Genomic DNA, 26,394 nt, shown 5'->3' on the forward strand with positions numbered 1-26,394 from the left:
AGGGCAAGAGGTGCTGGTTAAGCTGGCAGAGCAGCGCGGAGAGCCGCCTGACAGCAAAGGTGCCCGGTGGCCGCAGAGGAGCCCAGGGGAGCTGATTCTTTTGGAGGCCACCAGGGCAGCCTTCCTCCGCCCCTGGTTTTGGTGAGCGATGGAGCAGTGCCGAGCCGTCCCTCAGGCATGCAGGCCTCAGGAGGGCTTCCCAGTGCCCCAGTGAGAGATCCTGCTCCCAGGAAGCGCCTCCCCATGGAGCAAAGGCCATATCCAGCCACCCGGCGCTGGGTACGGCTGCCCCAAGGGGTGTCTCAAGGAGGACGGGGCCGTCTGTCTGATGGCTCTGACACACAAATGGTGAGCTGAAGCCCCGTGGCCATGGCTGGCTTGGTCAAAGTCTCCGAGTTTCGTGACATTTGGTGAACTCCTGCACTAAGTAACGCATGACTTGAAACATCCCTGAAAAAATGGTGGAGGTTTGTCTGCGTGTTCTGCATGCTTCTGGATGCTAGACTGTGGCTAGGAGGGAATGTGCTTAGTTATCTCTCAAAGGGAGACAAAAGAAGTGCCTAAGTAAGGGTCAGCGTACCTCTTCAGAGCTTTGGCTGTTTAAATGTTGACCTGAACTTCTACAGAAACGGTAAAACGCTTGCACTTTTCTTCTCTTCTAGTTCCTGCGTGGGTACAGGGAAGAAGGCAGCAGACGTACACATTAGCTAAACCCCCTTCTTATTGCCAGCCGTAAAGGCGCCTCTCGGCTGGGAGCCCGAGAAGGACCCCGTGTTACAATTCTTGCTCCCTTATGTGCCACCCTAAGGCGATTCACATATGCATTGTCACAGTCTAGGAAACCTATTGGCTTTGGCCATGAGGTCGCCTGTGACCATTCACTTTGGAGGAGTTGTTGACGTGACCCGCTTTGCAAACACGCTTAATTCATATTTAGTAGCTGAGTTTGCACTCTTTCGTTGCACCTTGGTGGATTTCAGCTGGTTTCCATCTGGTTTCTTGTAACAATAGACCCATTGGCATAGGTGAGCTCACTGCTGGTCAAGTTCTCTTGCGCGTGTCTCAGAAGCCATCTTTACCGAGGAGCTGCTTCTTTGTAGCCCAATGTGCTGGTCAGCTTTTTCAGCAGGGCTAGTTCAGAGCCTACGCGGCAGGACACAGCTGCTGCCTGAAAAGTTTGCCTTCTATCCCACAGGAGCTTGATGGTGAAAGTGCCATTTCTAGCTTTGCGAGGGAGACAGGGAGGACCAAAGCTCCCTGAGCTTTGTTGGGCTGAGCTGGCCTTCGGGATAACTCGGCTCCTTCCTTTGCCACTTGCTTGGCTACTTTTTTCCAGCCATTGATGGTTTACTGCCCACTGCTCCTCAACGGCCATCCTCTTGCAAAGGTAATTACGATTTGAGCTTTAGGAGAGATGGTACAGTAGGTAGATACGGGATCAAAGTATAGGCTGGTCTCTACCTTGGGAAGGGTAGGATGAGCTATTACACCTTGATAGGCTGTCCAGATAGGCGCTATGGGTAGAGTTCCTATTTGCTAATTGTTGTTTCTTTAGCATGTGCTGGGGGCTCAGTCTGGAATGACAAGAAGCCCACCCTGACTGATGCGGTGGGAAGGGAGACAGCAGAGGAGCACAGCAAAGGCAGCTGTTAAAGCAGCGGCTGAAAGCCGGTCCCTCCTGCATCCAAGGTGGGAAAGTGTGGGCTGGAGAACCAGAGGGCTCTGCTGCTAAAGGCAGCCACAGGGAAGCAGTAGGTCCTCTCCAGTGAAGGTGACGCACAGTGCAGTCTTCCAAAAGGGCCTTGGTAACTGCTGTCAGTGAGAGTCCTGTGACAGGGCCAGCAGGGCCATCAGCCTGCAGCTGTGCAGCGGTTGTAACTACCGCTGAAACGGTTGTAGAGGGGGAAGCTGTGCTGTGGGTTTGGCTTGTGGTTCTTTTTTTAACTATTTTGTAGGGGTGCAACTATTTCTTTGCACTCAGGTGAGGGACTTGGCACTGATCTTCTCTTGCTGGAGCGCGTCCTGGCGTCCTTTGTCACCCAGAGCTTCCCCCTCTGTTCTGGTCCTGACGAGGAGCCATGGCCGCAATGGGGAACGACTCCTGTGAGTAACGACTTCACCAGCAGGCTTGGGCTTTTGTGAATCCCCAAAGGCAAGGGATGTGGCTGGTGCTCCATCCCTGACTGTTGATTTGCTGACAATCTAGGGGCAATTCTGGGGTGTTTCCTGCCAGCAGCCGGACTTACCCAGGTGTTTTCAATTAGACACGGGAAAAGGTTTTTATCCCTCCTGTGCCATTATGTACAGGACCTTGAAAGATGTTGTTTCTCATAGAAAGATCTTGCCTCAGTAGGGTTACCTTTGGGGCTAGATCACTTGAGCTGGTAACGCACTGCAAGACTCTAGCGGGCAAGGAAGGTAGGCCGAGGCACAGAAATCCGAGCGTGGGTTTGTTGGACTGCTGGCAAATTGAGCGGGGGAACAGACTGTTTTCCAAACAGTCAATTTCCATGGCAGTCCTGTACAGAACTCGACTTAAAATAGGCTTTCATGCACCACTAGGGTCTCATCACTTCTCAAATGTCAGTTTAACGTGATAGGGCTGCTGGTTAAGGACTCGTCTGCTGCGACATGGCTCAGGACCACACCAGGGCCAGCAGCGCTGCTTTCTGCATCCCGTGGGGGCGCTGGGCAGAGGGACGGGTTGGCAGGTCCCGGCACGAGGTACGTGTGTGGGACGTCAGGGTGACTCTCGCCTGGTTTTTCCCAGCAAAGCCCCAGCCGGTGCCAGCCCCGAGCTGCGGGGCTGTGCTCTCCGCACCCAGTTCATGGAATAAATTTGTTGCTTTTCATCAGATACTGGTTTTGTCTGCTGCCAGAGAGGGAGGGGAGGCCGAGCCAGGGCCATGGGGGCCGCTCCCCCTCGCCCACCCTCCGCCTGGGCTGCCGGGAGGAGCCGGGCTGGCCCCGCCGCCACAGCCCAGCGCCATTGCTGACAGCCACAGGCTGGAGACCTTGTGGGGCTGGGAGGCGGGGCCTTCCTGAGGCCTCCCCCAGCCGAGTCTTCTCCCCCGACCATGTCTGCTGTGCATTATAAGTTCTTCTCCAAGCTGAAGTACGATATAGTCACCTTCGACGGCCTCCACATCTCCCTCCGCGACCTCAAGTGCCGGATCATGGGCTGTGAGAAGCTGAAGGCGGCCAACTGTGACCTGCAGATCAGCAACGCCCAGACCGAAGAAGGTGCGTGGGGGCGCGAGGCCTCAGGGCAGTGAGGAAAAAGCATGTGCTTCACTAGGTTCCCTTAAACGTGGGGTTGCCGAAAGGGGCTTTGCCTAAAGGGCCAAAAGGGGCTAACTTTCCTGCTTCAAAGAGTATCAACGTGTGTGGCAGTGACATGATCCTCCTCTAGGTAGGTTGTGTTGCACTTTGACCTTTGTAAAATGCGTGTAATCTTTTAAACTTGGTACACTGGTGGCACAGATACTTAGTGAAGGTAAGGGTGTTTTCCATGCGAAAACACCAAAATACCCCAGTGGTTTTCAGAGCACAGCTAGAGAATACGTTTTGGTGTAATATGTATGAATGCCAACTTTTTTGGTTGATATGCATAACCGTTACTTCCAGTTGTTATTCGTCAGATGTAGATGCTTAAAGTCACCTTCAGGAAAAAAAGGGAAAAAAAAACAGACCGGGATTTTCTGCCTCAGTGGGATGTTTGGAATTCCTATATGCGGACATACAGTATTGCATTTTATACCTTTGTCTGTGCAGCAGTCCTGACAAAATGTTGAAATGATCTTGGAAAGAACAAAGTGAAGCTTGAGTGAAGATGGCCTCCTTGTTCAGATTTTTCTGGGTACTCCAAGCTTTTACAGTTCAGTAACTGCTACTTTTCACAATGGAAATCTAGTAATAGAAGCAAAGCTAGTATGAGGTAAAAGTAAACAGGATTTTAAAGCTCAGTGGAAAAATATGAGATGATGCTTTTAGAGATGCCGGGAAGGCAAAGGGATCGTTGGGACCTATTTTACAGAGGGGGTGGGGGGATGTCCTCTTCCACGCTTACTCTAGAGGCGTGTTCTGTGAGGGCAGAATTCCCTTCAAAAAGCCCATACTCAAGAATAGCGCTTTTAAACTTGCCTCCTTTTAATTTGATCTGAATTTCTTATCATAGATGTTCTCACAATATCGTGGTAGAACAGCAAACTCCAGAACTCAGGTTTCGTGAGTACTCTTTCCTGCCCTGTAACATTCTGTCTCAAACCCCTTGGAGAATGTGCTATTCTGCTTATCAGGCAAAAGACAAAAAAGTATAAAACCAAAAATGGGACTCTGAACGCTCTTGGGTGATTAGTTTTAAGGAAGAAGAGTGCTCTTCTAAGACTGTCTCTGCAGCTCGGAACTTGCTCGAGTTCAGTGTTACAGCACGCACTTGACGGTTTTAGTAATGCTGTGATGCGATGTCTTCAAAACAAACTCCCGCTAACTCCAAAGGAAGTCATGACCATAGGAAGAATATAATGAAAAACGATGCATAAATTGTGAACTATTCCTATTTTGGGTCTGATCCCTGAGCAAAATCTCCCTGACAGAGCTTGGCTTCATATCCAGTATCTCTGGTTTTCAGGCCATCGTTCTGCAAAGGTAAGGGCTTTTAGCATTTGAAACTGTAGGCAGATGACGGCGAACGGCTGCTGGTAGTGCTTTAAAACAGTTAGTCATATCCAGCTGGTGTAAGTACAATAGAGAACCATTCTCATGGGAAGGGCTTTGCATTTTAAGCTTGCTCAGTCCAAGTGTCTCAGGTAGTAAGGGCAGGTTTTTTTGGGTCGTATGTAAAAAGTCAGAAGGCTTTCCTCCATTTCAAAAGACTGACAGGGTGTAAGCCAAGGCAAAGCATGGGTAGCGTCAGGCACACACTGTTTTCTAAAGGCTTTTAGAGGCTGTCTTCGTGTGTAGTTTTGTTTGAGTCTCTCTGCTCTGCAAGAAGGGAATTGAAAGAGTTCCCGTCCCTTCACGTTTAATTCAAAGGAGATGATTAGCTTCAGAGTGGAGATACCACTTTAGTTTGAGCCAATTCTGCCCTACTTGTGAAAGCAAGCTCAAAAAAGGCCAAAAGTTCTGTGATGCAAATTCTAGCACTGCCAGTTTGGGTTCCATTCAAATGTAAAGCACTGAGAGGCCGAGAAGTGTGGTTGTTGGTGGAAGATGCTCCAAGACAGAGATGGCAGGGTCTCTTCTGCGTTCCGTCAGTCTTGAGCACTGGTGGCATTAGGTGAATCGTTTGAGTTAACAGCTATGGAAGCAATGGCGTTTTCATGCTTTAGCTCGGTGCCTGTTTTGTTGCAGGGCAAGCTAGACAGACTTTAGACTCTGGTTTATGCAGGTGAGACTTTGCTGTGGGTTGTTCTGCTCCAGAGATCTGTTGGCTTTGTAGCCTAACAGAAGTAAAAGCAACTTGAGTTAGATCAGGACAGAACCTCATGCATTAGCAGACTCTCTTTTAGTGACCATTGAGACCGTTTTGCTTTTTAAAAAAGGAGACAAATTTTGCTGTATGTGTTTGGTTCTCAAACCTGAAGATTTCTTGCAATGTACTGTTAGTGTGTTGAGACGATAAAAGCGCGATGTGACATACAAAAGTTTGCTTTTCTATCTGTCAAGGGATTCTCTGAAGTGCTGTGTAATTACATATTAATCCTTAATCCTTAATCCTTAATCCTTATGAATGGACTAGGGTTTTTTCTGTGTTTCTCTTGTTTTCAGAATACACAGATGACAATGCCCTGATTCCTAAGAACTCATCGGTGATTGTCAGAAGAATCCCTGTTGGAGGAGTTAAAGCTACCAGCAAAACCTCTGTTAGGTAAGTATCCATAAACCATTGTATTCTTTCTAAGGGGTTTTGGTGTGATAGCTTTTTAAATTTATATTAGTTTACAGGGGCTTTCAGCTTGTATCTTTCTTGTTAAAGCTGCTGTTAAAATTTGTTGTCATGGGCTAGATTTTAATGTGTCTGCCCCAAAGCAGGCTGACATTTTTAGTGCTGTTGGGACATGGGGTTCACACTCCACCAATTGTAACTTTTCAGATGTCTCTACTGGGTTTGTTCTTGGGGCTGATTGTTCTGAGACCCATGGTCTCTACATGGATCTCCAGATGGAGAAATTACTTATTGTATGTATTTGCTTTTATTGCTTTTATAGTACAGGCAGATACACATTGTAGTGTCATCTTAGGATTTGTTCCCATCTCAGAAGAGCCTGCGTCTCAGTGTTTGACTATTTCTTGCATTTGGGCTGGAGGGTATTCTTACGGCCCAAATCTGGGTTTTTTGCATACTAGCTATAGAGGAAAGACCCAGGGTTGCCAGCTGGCGAGCAATGCAAACAAGAAGTTTCATTCATAAAGGATTCCTAGTAGTTTCCTAAAGACAATGTCCGTTTAAGGCCAGAGAAAAAGAACAGTGTCCTAAAGCCTTTTGTGTGAGTACAATGAAGGAATAGTTAATCCTTTCCAAACTTGAAAGTCAGTAAGCAGTTGAGCAGGTTACCAAATGTTACTGGTTATCTTTCTAAGTCTGTTTTTACCCTAAGCCGATGTCTGTGCTCCAGGTTTTAATTCTGTATTCCTAAGATTTACGGAGGACAGAGAATCGGGTGTATTGATTAAAATTACAGATGCTCAAATGCACTGCCGACTACAGGATTATTGCTGTCATTTCTGCATTCATACAGACCCGTTCTATGTCAGCTACATTAGCGTTGTTTGAATGGTCATATTTTCCGGCCTTCTTAAAGATATGCCTCTCCCCCACCATTAAAAGATGTTATTAAATTGTGGTTTTGCCATGTCTTTCTAGTGTTGGTTCTCAACAGAGTAGAGTGATGAGTTACAGCGTGTCTCGCACCAACAGTACAGCAGCATCCTGGTACTCATGGAGTGTCTGCAAGCCAAACCCCCTGAATTTACGTGGCTCTGCATGTCAGCTTTGGGCATGTTACTGCCGTAGTTGTTGCAGTGCTTTCAGGTACTCCCTAGTAATTCTGGAGGCCACAGAGTTGTGCTTCTAAACACTGGGGGTTAATTAAAACGTGTATGCTTAGTGCTGCGTTGTCAGTGCATCCTCCGTTTCTGATTGGACGGCACCCTCTCCTGGTATTGTAATGCTGCCCCACAATGAGAGGATAGATGCTGCTAGCTTCAAAGATCAGGTAAATACCTCTACGTGGGAATAAGGGAAGAACGGCACTGCTGTTCTAGCATTGACAATTCACCAGGCAGATGAGCTTTCTGCTCCTCCAGCTGGAAACATTGTAGAAGCCACTGGCAGAGTGGCTAAAGTTTGGGAATGATGAACGTACGCTGTAGTGGTGGAGAGGCCTCCAAAAACGTGTTACTCACCTTGTAGTATGTTCTTCGAGGTAAGTGAATGAAGAAACCATTGGGTGGTCATTGACAGTGTTTCCTTGTACTTGCTCCCCTTCGGGAGCTGTGTGGCTGTGATTGTGAGCCTGGTGGTGGTCTAGCAGTGGCAGGAAGCACGAGCCTTTCTCTTTGTATGTGAATTCCACAGCAGCCTTTGAATTGCCTCTGCGATACGGATCAATGAGTATGTGGAATCTCAGCAAGTTTTCAAACGTAATAAATGGTTCCTAAAATATTGTAGCATTTTCAAGATCATCTTAAAACAAATTCTGGCAATCGAGGCCTCTATTTTCTTTTGTCCCAGGACTCCTCAATTGAACAAAATTCTAGAAACTGCTGTCAGGTGACATTTCTACTACTATTTTGAATCAACATAGCATATGTAGCACGTTTAGTGGCTAAATATGGTAGCCGTCTGAGCACAGTGCTTGGGCTTCCACAAAGAAACGCTCTTGTAAAGACTCTGCTGCTGACATTTTTGTTATGTCTTTGTCAGATGACTGATTTCTGATTCGCTTAAGGAAAGGTGCACTTTGAAGTGTCTAGACCATCACCGTTCTTGCTTAGAAACTAAAGTACTGTGTATGGCCCTATTTGTGATACTAGGGATATACAGACTGGCTAACGTTACCTTCCTGTTTTGATGGTTGATTATTTAAGAACACAAAATATAGTACAGACATCATCGTTTAGATTCTTAGGTAGCAGAGACAAAATACCTGAGGACTTCCTCTTGTGCTGTTGTGTTCTGTATCTGTAAGTCTTGGAGTAATTTGTGACAAAGGTGAAATGTGATTTGGGTTTTTTTTTTCTTTGCACTGAGTGTACAAGAGAGAACAGTTTATGTATACGAATAAATTTCCACATTCGGTAGACTATCAGAACATAATGTTTTGACAATCCGTTTTTATAATCTGGTTTTGCTGCTTGATGCTGGGCACAAGTGCTTTATTTTAAATTCTGATCACCTTTCTTTCTTCTTCTAGAAGTCGAACTGAGCCAGTGAGTGGAACATCAAAAGCGGTATGTAAAATCACAGTCTCACTTTTTTACGTTTGGAAAAGGCGCAGCATTTTTCTTCAGGTTTGAGAACACTGTCATTCGGCTGCTGAAATAGAATTAAGTAACACAAGGAAATACTTGACTGGTAATGGTCTAGATCTTGATTTGCCACTTGGGTTGAATGCTATGCGTAACTACACATTTCAAAATAGTCCCTACAGTATAAAAATCACTATTTGGTGGATTTCATTTTTCATCTTTATTTTAAGTACTTCACTGCTGTGGTGTGAGGCATTACACTAACCCTGGACCGCTGGATCTGATGCCTTGATAAGCTGTTAGGATCACCTAAATCTAGAAAGAGATGAACTCTGGCTCTGTGTTCTGCGAAGAATGCAGCCTCTGATGCTCATGGAATAGTATCCAATCAACTTAAAATTGTAAGCTTGTATGCAGGTCTAAAACCACTACGTCTTAATCTGACACCTGTAATTCTGTCACCGAGTGGTTCGAATTCCTTTTTGGCCATGAATGCATGAATGCCTCGTGTTGTGAGTTCGAGTTAGTTTACTGGCCCAGTGACCCAAGTAGTTAATTTTATGCATTTATGTAAACCACGTTTATAGTATTTCATCTAATTCAGACGAGTTTTTATTTCTCGAAAAGGGTTATTTTTCTTGTTGTTTACTAGCATGTGCATAAACACAAATCACATGTTCCAAAAGAAGGTTAACGTTCTTTTCGCCTCGCGTCTTCCCTGGTGTGTCTGTGTCACGTTTCTGAGTAGCATCTCGCCACCCGCTAGCACAGATGTCTCCAAGCAAAGCAAAAATCCTGGAGTGGGAGGGAAGCCTCAGCGTTAGCTAGAACTACTTAAAGTAAATGAAAGACGAAGCAGAAACGTTCCCTTCTAGTTTGCTCTGCCTGGACCTGATTTGGGTTGTGGGTAGCCGTGGGGAGGGTGGAAGCCTTGCATCACTCTTTACAAATCCTCTCTCTCTCTCTCCCTGTAAAAGCACTGCAGCCTCGGGTGCTTCTGGTGTTGGAGACACAATTAACTTTATTCTTAAAGCTAACTCACTCTTGGTTCAAAGCGTGGGCTTTTTGTTTCGGTTTGGGTTTTTAAATACCTGTATTTCTGCATGTATTTCAAAGACGAACCTGGATCTTAGTGTGGGAGGAAGAAATCACCAAAAAGCTTGCCAATCACTGTTGAACAGTAAAGCAGCAAAATTAAAATTAGTCATGATTTTTCTGAACAGGATGCACAAAAGGTTTTACTTTGAGTATTTCTTCCTTGTCTTGCTCTTATATCAGCTGTCATTCTATACGTCCAAATTTGCGCTGCTGTCCTACTGTTACTACAGCCAAAGCAAGAAAGTGCCTCTGTTTTGGTTTAGTATTCCTGTTTCGGTAACTGCGAGGATTTCTAGTTAGGGCTTGTCCTTAAAGGCTGTAGAAACGCAGCGCCAGGCCCATTGTTTTAGCACCGTCAGGCACAACCGTGATCCTTCCTGGCTGAATGTTTAGTTCAGCCAAGCAATCGGATTTTAGGAAACCGCTGTAATTTACACGTAACGTTCCAGCAGTGCGACTAGCCTTTTCCTCCTGTTTTTGGTGCCCTTTCCCACATGCGTCATGTGAGTTTCTGTCTAGTCTTGTGTTTGAAATGGGAGTTAATAAATTCACTGTCGGTTCTTGGTTTTTGAGGGTTGCGTTGGCTGGTTGGGTTTGGATTTTTTCCCCCCAGTTCTTCTGCAGTATTACCTTAGGGCTGTGTACAAGTTTCACGGAGGTGTTGTTTCTTCTTGATTGATTTGGGGGACTGGCAGGAAATACTTCAGTAGAAATTTAGAGGGAAAAAAAAGTCACGAGGATGTAGGATCATTGGAAGAGGAAGATGGCTGTTGGGCAGATGTACTAACTAGTACATGAATTATCTATCGCCTGCGTTTGATAACTGTTTAGTAGAAAGGAGTGCTATCGCCACCTTTAAGAAATCAGACTCTTGCCTGCAGGCCATATAATAACTGCTCCCTAAAAAAATACCGGAACTACTTAATAGTTTATGAACGTTTATGTTTCAGTTCCTGGTCAGTACAGGACTGTTTAATGCGGGACTCCAACAGAGCACCTTCCCACTCTCTGAAAAACTGCAAAACGGTGGTGATTGTGCCTGCCGTGAGAGAGCACAGGCCTGTTTTGCGCATGGGAAAGAGAGTGGCAGATGGAGCATGAAGCTGTTGGCCCAAATCTGGGTGTGCGAAGAGCTGAGCCACACACAGAGTGGAGACGGGTGTTTATTTCGTGTCTGCGCAGAGGTGGGGGCTGGGGGGAGCTCCACAAAGCTAGCACACCTTGGCTTACACGTTGTAAGCTTTCATATTTTACAAAAAGCGACTCATTGGCAGACTAGACTAATTTCTCACACTTCCCAAACTGATTTGGGTAGTATGGCTTGTGGTCTAATAAAATACAAGAAATCAGTTTTCTCAGTGTCTGCTCTGTCCTGGTAAACACCTTTATTTCAATAATTGGAGCAGTAAATTTTTTTCTAGACTAGGTGGTGTGTTACTTTTATGGCTGATGTTTTGGACTGGTGTTTTTATTTGGGTTTCGTGGGGTATGGTGAGTTTGGCATTTTTAAACGTAGTGACAGGAGAGGCAGAGTTCACGTTTCGGGGCTGATATGCCGGTGCTTTATTTTGACAAGCACCTGCTGTCTTCATCCAAGTGTAACCGTGTGCATTTATAAATGATGAGACATGAACCGATTAATTTTCAAACTACACCGAAGATAAGTTTCCTGTAGTGCTGCTTCCTTCTTGAGTAAACTTGAATTTATTTTCTAAATGCTCTTTAGCTGGAAATTGACAGCTTCCTTACCCCTTTGACTTTTAAGCAGTCGTGAGCATTTGAGAAGGGTCCCTCTCTGAGATATTCTGGAGCAGTAAGCTGATCTCAAACGGGTTTGGTAATTGTAGTTTCTTCTCATTAACCTCATTAACCACACTCTTAAGCTGTCGTAGGTCTGGGCTTTGCTTGGAACAAATACAAGTTCCAGTGGGTTGGAAATGCCGCTTTCAGTGACAGTCAGAGGTTATAGTGCAGGCTTTGGGACTACAGTAGAGATTAGCTATTGCCGTGTTTGGATTGTAGAACTCGACTGTGTGTTTCTTTTCTCGTGAACAGATTGGTGACTCTCCTGCATCTATTTCTGTGGCCCAGCTTACTAAGGTATATGAATATTCTCGTCAAATACTTAAAAAATAAAAAAGCATTTTCTTTGTACTTTTAAATCTTATACTGTCATCTGTATCTGGCTAGCACTTGTAATTTGAACAAGACTTTAATAAAATTTCTACTAATTTAAAGTATTTACTTTAACTTTAAAATGTGTGTATATTTTGATACCATCCTGTAAAGAGTAGTTCCCATTTTGGAAGATAAAAGCAGAGTACCTTATCAGCCTCAAGGTGATGTTGTAGTATTGGTCTTCTTCAGGACCCAGAGGAGCAGCACTTTAGCTGTCTACCATTTTTGATAAGTTTTGTTAATTTTGCGTTGGAAACAAACACAATTTTTATGGAAGACTTGATTTGTCTGTAAGCTGTGGACATTTAAGGGGGGTTTTGAACAGCCAAAATAGAAGCGTTTCTGTAACGTGGACAATTGCATCCCTATTTTTGAATTTCTAGTGATGGTAGTCACAGAACCTTTGTGTTCTGTGACTGTCTTCTTTGAATGCTGCACAATTTCATAAATTGTAGTATATGTACAGTGGAGAGCGCAATCTAATTTGGTTGAACACAAACTGTGAATTGTGAAAATGTGCCCAGTTGTTTCTAAGATTATACCAATGTGTCTGTGTGGCATAATAGCAGATGTGGCCCTCTGAAACTGTTGTAATGCCATGTTTGGCTATGGAATCGCTTGCATTTTTGGCTCAATAACGTGTGACTTTCGCCGGGAGAGCACTAGTGATGGCCCTTGGTGCACAGACGTAGTGCTGTGCAATGCAATTACTCGTCTTGAAAGTAAAGGCCGGAATTCATTTCCAAGAAGGAGAGATCTCTTCCTGCTGGTAACGTCTTCCCTCTCTCACTGCAGAAATTAAATTGTGTACAATGGAGAAAAAAAAATAGTTTGGAAAGCAGCCAACAAAAGAAATTGGTCTCTGTTAGTGCTGTCCTTAAATGTGTCCTTGGTTCTGTAAACTCCTGTGAAGTTTTGCTCAAAAAAGTGAAAAACCGTCCAAGCGGTGTACATATTTAAGCTTTTGAGAGAATTTACCTATTTCAGAAAAATGCAGGAACATACCATAAAGCAGGTCAAAGCTGTTACTTACTCTAACCTCTTCGGTGCAGGCTGGCTTAGCATGGAGGCAAGGTGTTCAGAGTTCTCTGTTTTTTTATTACTGTGCATTAAACGCCATAATTGAATGTTGGTGTATTGCCAGTAATGTTTTGTGGGTTTTGGACGTGTTTTGTAAACCGTTTGGGTTCAAACAAATTAGTCAATGATCTCTAAAGTTTTCTGGAAATGTAAATGGCAGTGATTTCATAGATGTCGATCTGGATTATGTTACTGTTGAGCAAAAGCTGTGTATGTGAAACAAGCATTTAAGAAAATGTTGAAACTAGTTGGCTGCTTTTGTGCATGACTGCCATTAAAACCAAAACCACGAGTGCCTGATCTGAACGATAGGTGCTTGAAGGTCCAGATCACTGAGAGTCACTCCCTTAGACCCTGCTCGTATCTGGACTGGCGTGTAATTTGAACATTTGAACTAATACGTCTCTACTAATCAGACGGCTTCAATAATTTGAAAATCTGATTCTGCATAAGGTCGATATGACAATCTGTGTGAGCTTAACTGTGTTTCTAATGTGCCTGTCAAATAATTCCCTGATGCCATGTGTTGAATATTTGCATGTTTTAATTACACGAGCCTCTGGTTGCGTATTCATGCCATTTAACGTTAGTCAATGAACGTATGTGCGTGAGGCATGAACTCGGCCTTCCTACAGAGATGGTGAATCTAAGTTTCCCCAGTGACTGGCTCAGAGCCCTGAATTGAGATCTCCCTCTGAACTGTGCTTTGGAGGAGGAGCGGATTTGTGTCTCTTCTCGGAGTGGATGGTGAGCTAAGGGATATTTCACCCGTAAGGAACCTGAAGTTAAGGCAAAGGGTGTCAGATGAGTTCAAACCACTGCTCAAGCCTTTGGAACATCCTGGCTATCTTCATTTAGGAACATAAGTATTTGAGTCAAGCAACCCTTCTGCTGGGTAAAAGGAGAGGATGAAAGGCTTTTGCCACTTAACAGAATCACTGACAGATCACTTTAAGTGTGGGTCTTGAGATGAGACGTGTCTGCATTTCTTTTCTTAGCAGGACAAAAGTTTGGAGTCTGTTCCCAGAATTAAAAAGAGCACAGGAATTCCAAGGAGTTCCACACCAAGGATGGAGGTGAAAGATCCCAAAACAAAGGGTGCTATGCTGACAAACACTGGAAAATACGCCATACCAACTATTAATGCGTAAGTATGGAATTAATTGGACTGACCAAAAACTGAAGGAGAAAAACCACGAGTGAATGTCTGAGTGGCAATGCAGCCGAGTTGGCCGGCATCCGTAATTGCAGGGGAGGAAGCAATGTCACCGTATCTTAACCTTAAAATCTGCCATACTTTCTAATATGAAAACAGGGTGGTCCTACTGTTCGTGCCCCTGGAAGTTGGTTAAACGTGTGGTAGGCTGAGAATCTATTTCTGCAAAACATTTCCGTAGTGTTTACACTTGGAGTCGTTCTCTCAGAAAGCTCGTTTTGCATCTGGTTTATGTTTCAAAGGCTTCTTGCAAAATTTATCAAATTGGACTATTGGGCTGAGATTTCCTTCCCCTCTGCCTTTTATCAAACCTCATGTGTGAAACAGACTGAAGTTTTCCTGTTGCTCCAAACTAAAAATGCTACTGTGTGCTGACAAGAGTGGTTCTCTTAAAAAGGAATCGGTAGCACTTCTGTTTTTCTGTCACGGATCTCCTTTGGTAGGAGCTGTAACATAGACTTCGTTCACTTATAAAATGCAATTACTCGAAGGCCAACTCTATCCTGAGCCTGCAATTTATATTTACCCTCTGGCAACGGAGGGCTGGGATTCATTTCCCCTGATTTCTAGCCGTCAAAAAATGATTTTCCTAGTCTGAGCTAATTTCTTAGTTGATCCAATGAATGGTAGAGTTCTGCAGAAGGAAAATTGTTCCCCCCTCCCTTCTCTGGCAGTTGAAACTAAATGCCTGTGTTTTAGAAGGCTAATGCGGAGTGAGAATAATTCCATCCGTTATCTTCCTTTGATAAAATTAAAAGCTTGGAACAGTTTTCATATCCACATCTTTAACTTTTTTCTTTTTCCTTCCCCACCCCACCCTCCAGGGAAGCTTCTGCTAGAGGAAAGAAGGAAAAGCCGCCCTTTTTACCCTCATCCTCTGATGATCCGATTCCGGATGAGTTGCTGTGTCCCATTTGTAGAGATACGATGACCGATGCAGTTGTTATTGCCTGCTGCAGAAACAGTTTTTGTGGCGAATGTAAGTGTTACTCCCCTGATTGTTGATTGAAAACCTGATCTTCTGAAAGCAGAAATAGGAGAGAACTGAATGATTGTGTTACCACTTCTATTTACTACTTAAGTATCCCCTGAGTAGGAAAAGAATTTTCTCACATAAAGGAAAGAAAAATAAGGCAGAAAGCTTTTTTTGCTTTTTATGCATGTAGTTAAATCCTCTTTACACGCGGAGGGATGATTATGAGAAGAGTGCGTAATTGTGCAGGTGATTACAGGATTAGATAGGGAATGCATTTAGTGTCTTTCTCTCACACAAAATTATGTGGCCAACTCTGGTGACTTGCTGTGGTCTGCAACAAGCGGATAGTTAGGCATTTAATCCACATTCTTCTCCACAGGAGAGTTGGTTAAAGCCGGCAGAACTCAACCCTACTATCGTTTTTTGGAGATGAGTTTTTTTCAAGAACCTTGAGGTTGGTGACTTGTCACCGTAGAGCCTGGAAAAAAAGAGGAGTTGAACCATCAAGACGCAGCCTGCCCTACATCTTCAAATGTTCAATAGTGAAGTACCAAAACTACGTAGCTATTTACTGCATACTAGGAATTTTTTGCACTCTGGAACGTTTATAGCTTGATGCTCTCAGGGCAAGAGCAGATTCACCCATTAAGCATATACGTCTTTTTATGAATGATTAGAACCCTCAACATTTCCTTCATTTGGCTAAAAACTATTTTGATGATTCTAATGATTCGCAGGTATTAGAACAGCATTACTGCAATCGGAGGAACATACGTGCCCAGCATGTCATCAGGCAGATGTTTCTCCTGATGCTTTAGTTGCCAACAAGTGCCTACGCCAGGTAACGTGATGACTTTGATGTAAACTGTTTGCATGAAAAGTCTATTTGTAAAAAGCTGAAAGGGAAGAAAAGAATAATTTACGTCTCCTTAAGAAAGGCTAAATTGAATGAGGCTAAATTTACTTTTCAAATGCTTCATCTGTTATTACAGAAGCTTACACCTTTAGAGACAGTCTGGCAAATTCGGGTCACACTTTGTTTAACGTGATTGCCTCCCTTTCCAATTCGATGTTAACACAGAATTACTTTAAGTGCAGATACTCTGAGGTGCCAATCGTTACTGACACTGTTTAACGTCCCGTGTTGTGTATCCGCACGTTGATTTATTTCAGGGTTGGTGGCATTTCCAGGAATACACCAGTAATTTTACTCTGTGGAGGTTTTTGTTCGCCTATCTACTGACGTTTCGTAGTACGTTTTTGTAAATGTTTTTCTGCCTCTAGGCTGTGAACAACTTCAAAAGTGGAACTGGCTACAGAAAGCGGATTCAGCAGCAACAGCAGTGGCAGCCGCCACCGCCACCACCTTCACCACCACTCGTGAGACAAGCAATAACCCGCAACCTGCAGCCTCTGCTCCGGCCAAAAATGTCCAGACAGCAGGCGCCACTAATGATTTCGTTAGCTTCTCTGGCTTCTCCTTCTGCTTTGGCATCGTTGGCCCCTGGTCTGTCACCTGTGGCAGCCTGGCTGCCAGTAAGTCCCTCTTCTGTCATTGTCCCTGATCTCCCTCCAGCAGTGCCCCTACCTCTCCGTGCTGAAAAGCCAGATAGACCTTCTTGGTAAGTAGAGCAACATGAATATGAAACGCTGAAGTTAGATTCTTCTTCTTGCGCTCCTCTGCTAGCGAGTGACGTTTAGTGACATTCATTAGTGACATCAGTGACAGTTCCAGCTATTTTATTTTCCTTTGAGTGAGGACACTTTGATAAGTTGGAAGTACACCTCATGCAAGAAGCTTCTCAGAAGTATTTGTTGTTTGGTTCCCCTGTCAGTCGTTCAGTCCAGCTTTACCCCGAGAGAGGAACCTTTCTTCCCCAGGAGCCCTCTGATTTGAAGTGGCTAGGAATTCCTAAAGTAACCATTCGGTTATGCCAGACCTTCTTGAGTGCATTCATTTCTGTGTAGTACTGAGGATCTCATGTTCTCATGAAAAGTGTAAAACCAGCTGGAGGTAACATTGATCAGGTGTTTTCATGTTACTTTTTCCTACAGTATTTCTGCCATCAATGGTACGATAAGTCAGAGCCATCCTCAGTAGTCACAGGGTAGTCAGTGATGCATGCAGATTGGATAACAAACATTGAAACACTACATTTGAAGTATTTACAAACATGACAGTCTAACTTTGCAACCCAGTGAATTAATATGAAAACACGTGAAAAATCTGAACTCTAGTTTAGGGTTTATCTTCTTTCAGCTCGATGCCTTGAATGCAAACAGCCACTCTGTCCAGAAGGCTGTCAGGCTCCGCCGTACCGTTGAATACAGGGGCTCACAATTCAAAAGAACCTCTCAGGCAGCCTCCGAACTAGAACACAGCCGATTCCTAATAGAATTTCCATTCTTGCATCATCCAAAACTGAGGTTCAGCATGTGGGTTATACATACTGTAATCCTCCCGTGTGCAGCCAGCTTAACAAATTCTGTTTCCAGTGAGCTGTCTCTTTGAATGCCGGTATTCCACGTAGACTTCTCTTCAGGGCTTCATGTGGAATCGCCCAACTTCCAGTTGGTAGATCTGGTGAAGATTACTTTTTCTTTATTTGTTTCCATTTACAGTAGTCAGCCTTTTCTCACCTTGGACTTTATACTTCCAGTAGCACATCAAAACACTGTTTGAATAACAAAAATTCATGTGTTTTGTAGCGATGCTGATACTGTTATACCTCCTGGTGCTCTGGTGACTGCTGCTGAGCTTTCTAGATCTTCCTCTCTGTCAGTCAGCAGTTTGTTGGAAGAGAAGGTAAATTTTATTTCAACATATGCAGTGAGTCCTGTATTTTAGTAGAGCTCATTTTCCAACTGTTTGCGTTTATTCACAAGGGCTGTCAGATTCCTGTACTAAGACAACCAGCATTACCAAGTCTTCTGGGCCCCCAAGGGCAATCAATGCCCACGACTGGTAAGTAACTAAAACTTTAGAATTTCTTTTCAGAAATTATCATCAGATAAACTGAACGGGATTTTTTTCTGTTTCCTCTCCCCACTCTGAAAGGTCATCCAACGAGAGCCAGTACACCTCGCTCGGCGGGTGGCAGACCAGGCTGGGACCTGTAAGTGTTCTGCAGAAATTCAGTATATTACTGCTCGTAACCTGTTAAATGAGGCCGTAGCACGTAACTTAGATAACAGCTGATTTATAATGAGGTAAGTGTGCCCAGATAGGTGTGGAGAATACAAGTGGTAATCGGGAGACCTTATTGTGGCCTTCCAGTACCTGCAGGGGGCCTACAGGGAAGCTGGGGAGGGGCTGTTTGCAAGGGCATGTAGCGATGAGGGGCAATGGTTTAAACTAGAGCAGAGCGGGTTTAGATTAGACATGAGGAAGAAGTTCTTTACAGTGAGGGTGGTGAGACACTGGCCCAGGTTGCCCAGAGAGGTGGTGGAGGCCCCATCCCTGGACACATTCAAGGCCAGGCTGGATGAGGCTCTGAGCAACCTGATCTAGTTGAAGATGTCCCTGCTGACTGCAGGGGGGTTGCACTAGATGGCCTTTAGAGGTCCCTTCTGACCCAACACATTCTATGATTCTGTGATTCCAATTAGTTTTGAAATGGTTTGATTTTAATTGTGTTTGACAAAGGGCATATGTGATGGCACTAAGATGATGTAAAGTAAAACTCCAGTACACGATTGAAAAGAGGACTCTGAAAAATTAACACTTTTTGAGGAAACCGTAAGTACATCTACAAATGAAATACAATTAAAGAATCAGGTGGAAAGATGCCCTCTTGATTACTGGCTGAATCGGGCTGAAGAAATTGATTTCCCCATAGAATTTGGCCTCCAGCATTATTTTTTTAACAACCTAGTTGATACTGATTGAGCAAATTATTGGAAAAGTCAACGTTCTTATATGATGACAATTTTGAATTCCTTCCATTTAGTCATCTCAAATAGCCAAGCTGCTTTCTCTCAGTTGGAGAGAGAGAGAAGAGTCTGTTTGATCTATTACTGCCGCGTCAAGTGAGTCCTCCCTTTTGGTATATATTTGTTCTAGACAGATTGTAAGGGTGCATTGTGTTTGTAAAATCTTGAAGAAAAATTAAAACAAAAGCCAGGGTCCATGCCACAGATTATCTAAAAATCTCAAATTCACTAAGCAAGAAAATAACAATTTGGGGGTGAGAACAGGCCAAATACATCATCATGAGTCCGCAACATAGGAAGCATACGTGGAAGAAGTCCAAAGACGTTTGAGAGATTAGTTATTATTTGTGCAGTACTTTGAAGGTCAGAAGTGTGAAGTATGAGGTGTATCAAGGATTGGTGGAGGAGCGGTGGGCACTTGGCATGTGGGAGTCTCTCCTAAGCACGGGCAGCCTCCATCCACAGTCGTAAAGCTGCGTATAGGGAGAGAAGACTGAGGGAACTGCTGGGGGTGAGGATGTGGGAGGCAAGTGTGAGGATCAAGAAATGAGCGTAGTCTCAAATGGAAGCAGGGAGAAAAATGCTTAGGCTGAGAACACACAGTGCTCGCCACCACACTCCGGCTTCGTTCGCTTTCCTCTCTGAAATCAGAGCAGAGTGTAACAAACGGTGACACATGTATTTGGGTTTCTTTAGAAGTTCCAGTCGAGGACGCCTGCGTGGTGAACGTACCCAGAGGACCCAAGCCCCAACGCTACCAGCATCAACAGCAGTCTTCGTGCCAGCGCCCCCGCCTTCTTTGTACCCTCCACCACCCCAAGCACTTCCTCTTCTACCGGGGGCACTACGACCACAGTTTCCTCCCCAGTTTCCACCTGGTCAGCCGCCATCTGCCAGCTACACTGACTCCCCTCCAGGATATCCCCCAGCTCCTGCAAACACGTCATCAGCCTGGGTCCCAACAGCAGTACCAACGGCGCATTCCGATCCCATCCCAGTGACAGAAGCTCCTCCCTTATCTAGGGAGGAGTTTTACAGAGAACACCAGCGACTGGAAGAGGAGTAAGTACTTGGCTCAAGGAAGTTGTGTTTGTTCTTTTTCATTTTTGTATTTTGAGAGCGTACTGGACTGCAGTTACACTGAAGTGCATCTGGCATAAGCAAAAATGACATAGTATTTTTTTCAACAGGCTTTTTTCTTGTAGATGGCAAATGTGCAAAACTAAAAGAAGACAAACGTAATTCTAAAACTGTCCCTTCAACTTACAGGAATTCTAAACTGGTTTTGCTTAAATAGGACATGCACCTTTTGTGCTTGCATGCAGTATACGTTTTCTCATGTTGGGCACGGTTTGTTTCTTGGTGTCGTTTTGTCCTAAAGGTCAAACTCTAATTGTAATAAAGGTCAAACGAATGCTTTTGCTAAGGAGTTGATGGAATACAAAAGGTGCAAAAGGAGCGCAGGCGTTCATTTTCCAGGTAAGTGCTCGACATGTCCATAATGGAGAAGCAGATTGTCTAGAAGAATCAGGAGGAGTTCCGCTCCACCCCTCGGTCATTCGATGGACTGGATGGTTCGAGGCGTTAGCAGTGACAGGAGTTTCATATGTAGCTTACTAGCTCAGATACATGGCAGAGACTGCAGTTGGCTGACAGTTATAATTTGGCAGTTGTTGTTCAGGAACAAGGGTCTCTTTTAGTAAAGTTTAGCTGCAGTGACGTCCCTCACCTCCTGACAACCTGAGAGGGCTCGAGACCGAATAGGAGCAGTTGCTGGATTTTCTGCGTCTCCCTGGTCTGATTGCAACCATTACCTCAAAGCACTTTGGAGGAGATACATGAGGGAAATTGTCTTTGTTTCCGCTTTTGTCTGTCTCATGTGGATACACGGAGAGTTTTTAACCTGGATTGCAAACTGGTGGCTTTCGCTAGTATTTTGTTGACACTGTTAAATTTTCCTTAGGAATTAAAAGATCAGGCTTGTTCGTAAGGAAAGCTAAAATTTGTGAGGGACTTTGAGAGGAGGAATGATGCTGATGAACATATGTGGGATAACGTGAAACACTTCTTTAAAAAATAAGAAAAGAAAAGCTTGTGAAGAAAAGCCTCAGGGTAGCTGATGTTTTCTGTCCCAAAAGATGACTCGGGCAGGTGTCTGAATAGCTCTTTAGTCTCAATGCGGTCAGTATCTTTCCTGGAGGAATGGCATTGAGTCGTACTACTAGAGGCTGAGTTTAGAAGCTTTTAGGTATGATTTTTCTTGAAATGTGGTCGCTACCCTTGGTCAGAGCTAGAGGCGTGTGCAAAATTTTGCCAGGACGTCCGTCTCGAGGTGTTGATTGAATAGTCCTGTATGTAAGATTGCAGTACGAGCATTTTGCATCCTTGCCAAATAAGCAGTGAGGTTAAATCAACTAAGCTGGCATTTTAAAATTAAGCTTTCCTGGCGTCAGGCTAAATCATGTTTTCTTGATGTTTGATGCTGCACTGTAGCCATAAAGACTTGCACTTTTTGCATCTTGCTGCAACAGAAGTGATTTGCGCTGCACGTGGTCGCTGGGTAGTGAAAAGTGTGTGTGCTCACCTACCAGTATAGGCCAGTATACATCGCCTTACGTCAGTCAATAGCTACGGTAGCTCACGTGGTAGAAGTGAGCGGAAATAGACTTCCCCTTCCGGTATGTTTTTACACTAACAAGGCAGCAGGTGTTCTGTCTTGTAAGCAGAAACTTCTACGTGTTATCAAGTTCTTCAATTCACAGTAGCGTTATGTCAGCAGCTGAAAAAAGCTTTGCCGTAAGCATATGGAGAGGGGGAAAAAAAAATAAATCAAATTTGGGAGGAAAAAAACTGGGGAGAGTGACGGTTTTGAATTAACTACTTTTTTTTTTTGGTGTTATGTTTTAAGGTCCAAGTCTCCCTGTGGTGCTTCATCCTACTCCAGAAGTTCACATACCTACTCCAAGTCAAGATGGGGTTTTTCCCACTCCTGCTCCTACTCTCGATCATTTAGACGTTCCCATTCTCGTTCCGACTCGCGATCGCCACCCTGTCCAAGAAGAGGCAAAGGGAAGAGTCCTAACTATCGTTCTAGATCAAGGTCCCGTAGTTATCACTGTTCAAAGTCAAGGTCACCCCCATACCCAAGATACTATTCTGATGCAAAACCTGAAAAAAGGAAAAGAAAAGTAGATGAAAAGGTTGATAAAGATCATGAAGCCACCTACATAAAGGCCTCTAAACCAGAAACTGCTGAATCGAAAACATGTCCGAAGGGGAAGACTGAGCCTGATGGTGAAAAAGGAGAGCGACCTCCAGAAGGGGATAAATCTGCTTTTCTTAACAACCCTGCAAAAAAGATTGAACTTAACCAAGAAACTGGCAAAATGATGGTGAGTGGAGAAAATGTGCCACCTGCGAAAGAACCTGCTGAGAAACCTGAGCCGAGCAGCAGCAAAGTTAAACAAAAGAAAGCAAAGGGAGAAGTGAGAAGAAAAGTAACAGCAGCTGATGGATGTAGTTCAGCTCTTGTAAACTACACCAGGTACCTCATCATTTCTTTTCCTATTCTTTCTTTCCTCCTCCCCGCACCCCAAAAATGTCAAATTATTTGTGGTGACTAATGAAAGGAACAGCTAAATCCATGCTACATGAGTGAATGATCTGTGACTTTTCCTGTTAAACGGTCCTTGGGTCAGAATCAAATTTTGTTAAAGAAAACAAACAGTCTGTACTGCGCAGAAAGCTCATGAGGTTAATTCATTGCTGACGTGTTTGACCCTTCCTCTGGGACTTTTTCCCCCTCTTCTTATTCATTACATGGTGACTCTGAGGAGTCCTCCCCATGTCTTCCTTCCCATCCAGCTGACTGCTAAAGGCAAGGATAACAGACACGTCTATACCGTGCAATACTTTGACATTAACAATTGCAGGGTGCTGTAATGATCTGCCTTTGTCAGTGTGACATGAAATCGATCCTTGCAGAAATAGCAGCTTGGTTGCCAATACACTGCACTGATTTTAGCTTTGAGCACAGTGCCACGGCGACACAGCTGCACTGCTTCCAGCTCAGTGCCGACTCCTTCGGCTCTTACCTTGGAGATGAGTCTTCTATATTCCATTGTGCGACATGTGAAAAACAGGAAAGTGATCTGGTGTGGGGCTGCTGTTCCTTACAGTCCAGCACCTAAAGAAGCACAACAAAGCAAACTCAAAACATTGAAGACATCGCTGTAGGCTTAAGACAGTGTCTTGATAGTCTAAAAAGTTTCCAAAGCGTAATTTTTTCTAAAGAAGAACATGGGACTTGAGGATAAAATTTGGGTTGTGTGTACCTCTCCGTAATTGCTTGCTTCCACGTTGAAACGGGAACGTGTATCTAATTCATCTACCATTGGTAGAAGTGGGATGTGAAGGAATTAGCAGCTCAGACAGACCCCAGTCCGATAATCCTGTGTCTTTGTTAATGAAATGTGGAGTAGGAAGACACTAAATTAATTGATTGCTCCTCATGTTAGCTAGTGGACTCGTTCTGTCTCTTGCCTGTTCCCCTAATTGAACATCCTTTGAAGAAATGCTGCAGACAGAGAATTGAAAGAAAAGCTCTTTTATAAAATGTTACAAAAGATCGTGTATCCCAGCCATTATTGAGGTACGCTATTTTCCTCTCAGCAGTAGTTCTACGGGAGGAAGTGCCGTTAGAAAGACCGAAGAAGAGCCAGATACAAAAGGAGGCGTCGTTGAGGCAATGGAGGAGCACAGTAATGATATCCCAGCCCCAGCTGAAGACGTCATGAAGCTGAAGCCTGAAGCAAGGGGAAGTCACAGTCTAAGCAGTCCCCGTGTTAGCCACAGCCGCGGTCAAAGCCCTTCTGAGAGTTGGACTCGAAGGCACAGGGGCAGTGCCAGCTCAGCAGCGAGTCACGGCAGCAAGAAAAAGAAAAAGAAAAAAGAGAAGCAGCAGCACAAGAAGCACAAGAAACACATTGGAAACAACATGGAATTGGGAAAGAGGCAAAAACACAAGCACAAGAAGAAAACAATGAAGAAGAGCAAAGAGAAAGAAAGAGGACCAAAAAGTGAAATCCGTCACTACACAGAATGACAGATAATTTAAAAAAGACTGAATTCCCAAGGGATCTGTACTAATTTTTCCTAAAATGTAAACAAATTTGGGCATTGCAAATAATGACACGGAAAGAGCCTGTGCTGCACTTCCAATTTTGCTGCTTGATTATTTCATTTTTACATCAGAGCTTTGTAAGAGTGAGTATTTTGTACAGAGTTGTTAGTTGTGACCATGTAACACAAAAGGTTTACTGGGGCATCTTATTTTTAGCCACCGTTAAATAGTTTAGGTGGAGTTTTCTGTACTGTGAAAATTTTCCTAGTTGAAGGTTTTTTTAGTTGCCTGGCAGAAGCAGCTGGTATCAGTTATAAAATACCAGCGGAATGATTTGCGGAGACATTACAGCCCTCTTATGTCACTTTTTGATGAGAATAAAACTTTTTCGGTAAACTGTCCAATGTGAGATTTCCAGAGATAGCTGAACATTAGCAAAGGTCAGTGACTTTTAGCAAAGGTCAGCCTTCTTTGCTTCGGTCTTTACTGCTCAGGCCAGCCCTCAGGAGCCCCAGACTTTGGAAGTGACAGCGAAAGTCTAGACGAAGGAGGACTTCCCCTTGGTTGAGGAGAATTAGGTCAGAGATCAGGGAAGTAAGCTGGATATCCACAAGTCCATGGGTCCTGATGGGATGCACCCGAGAGTGCTGAGGGAGCTGGTGGAAGTTGTTGATGGGCCGCTCTCCATCATCTTTGAAAGGTCCCGGAGAACAGGCGAGGTGCCTGAGGACTGGAGGAAAGCCAATGTCCCTCCAGTCTTCAAAAAGGGCAAGCAGGAGGAGCCGGGGAACTACAGGCCGGTCAGCCTCACCTCCATCCCTGGAAAGATGATGGAACAGCTCGTTGTGGGCGTCATCTCAAGGCATGTGGAGGAAAAGAATGCTATGGGCAGTAGTGAACACGGATTCACCAAGGGGAAATCCTGTGTGACTAACCCGATAGCCTTCTGTGATGGCGTGACTGGATGGATAGATGAGGGGAGGGCAGTGGATGGTGTCTACCTTGACTTCAGCGAGGCTTTCGACACCGTCTCCCACAGCATCCTCATAGGGAAGCTTAGGAAGCGTGGGTTAGATGAGTAGACATTGGGGTGGATAGATAACTGGTTGAAAGACAGAGCTCAGAGGGTTGTGATTAGGGGCACAGAGTCTAGTTGGAGGTCAGTGAGGAGTGGTGTTCCCCAGGGGTCAGTGTTGGGTCCAGTCCTCTTCAATATCTTCATCAGCGACCTGGATGAGGGGACAAAGTGCACCCTCAGCAAGTTCACTGATGACACAAAGCTGGGGGGGTGGCTGACACACCAGAAGGCTGTGCCACCATCCAGAGAGATCTGGACAGGCTGGAGAGTTGGGCAGAGAGAAACCTTATGAAATTCAACCAGGGCAAGTGTCGGGTGCTGCACCTGGGGAGGAATGACCCCGTGCACCAGGACAGGTTGGGGCTGACCTGCTGGAGAGCAGCTCTGTGGAAAGAGACCTGGGAGTCCTGGTGGACAACAGGATGACCATGAGCCAGCAATGTGCCCTTGTGGCCAAGAAGGCCAATGGCATCCTGGGGTGCATCAAGAAGAGCGTGGCCAGCAGGTGGAGGGAGGTCATCCTTCCCCTCTACTCTGCCCTGGTGAGGCCGCATCTGGAGTGCTGGGTCCAGTTCTGGGTTCAAGAAGGACAGGGAACTGCTGGAGAGGGGACAGCAAAGGGCTACCAAGATGCTGCGGGGACTGGAAGACCTCTCTTATGAAGAAAGGCTGAAGGATTTGGGTCTCTTCAGCCTGGAAAAAAGACGACTGAGGGGGGATCTTATCAAAACTCATAAATAGTTAAAGGGTGGGTGTCAGGAGGATGGGGCCAGACTCTTGTCAGTGGTGCCCGGGGACAGGACAAGGGGCAATGGGAACAAACTGGAACATGGGAAGTTCCATCTGAACATAAGGAAAAACTTCTTTACCTTGATGGTGACAGTGCTGGAACAGGCTGCCCAGAGAGGTGGTGGAGTCTCCTTCTCTGGAGATCTTCCAAACCCACCTGGACACGATCCTGTGCAACCTCCTGCAGGTGAACCTACTTTGTCAGGGAGGTTGGACTAGAGATGATCTCTAGTGGCCCCCTCCAACCCCTACCATTCTGTGATAGTGTGGTTCAGCTCCAGCAAAACGCTTTGCATGATCTCCCTCAATATTCTTTTACCACTGGTGACACCACTGGTGACCGGCCGCCAAGAGGATTTCACCCCATTAATCACAACTCTCTGGGCACGGCCGTCCAGCCAGTTTTTAACCCAGCAAAGAGTACACTTGTCTATGCCATCATTCACCAGCTT

The 26,394-nt window shown here is 44.8% G+C and overlaps 1 protein-coding gene across 1 annotated transcript; it reads left to right on the plus strand.

Moving 5' to 3' along the window:
• The first annotated feature begins 3,077 nt into the window (after positions 1–3,077).
• Positions 3,078–24,580, plus strand: LOC134509665 (E3 ubiquitin-protein ligase RBBP6-like). Its single transcript, XM_063322245.1, is given in 15 exon segments — positions 3,078–3,243; positions 5,770–5,869; positions 8,418–8,484; positions 13,827–13,975; positions 14,869–15,023; positions 15,758–15,861; positions 16,305–16,642; positions 17,730–17,826; positions 17,907–17,985; positions 18,079–18,136; positions 19,650–20,015; positions 20,335–20,393; positions 20,396–20,432; positions 21,862–22,497; positions 23,625–24,580. Coding segments are annotated over 15 exon segments (2,844 nt in total). The 3' UTR covers positions 24,058–24,580.
• The last annotated feature ends 1,814 nt before the right edge of the window (positions 24,581–26,394 follow it).

This window comes from Chroicocephalus ridibundus, unplaced genomic scaffold (genome assembly GCF_963924245.1).
Source record: "Chroicocephalus ridibundus unplaced genomic scaffold, bChrRid1.1 SCAFFOLD_26, whole genome shotgun sequence".
Classification (NCBI taxonomy): Eukaryota; Metazoa; Chordata; class Aves; order Charadriiformes; family Laridae; genus Chroicocephalus; species Chroicocephalus ridibundus.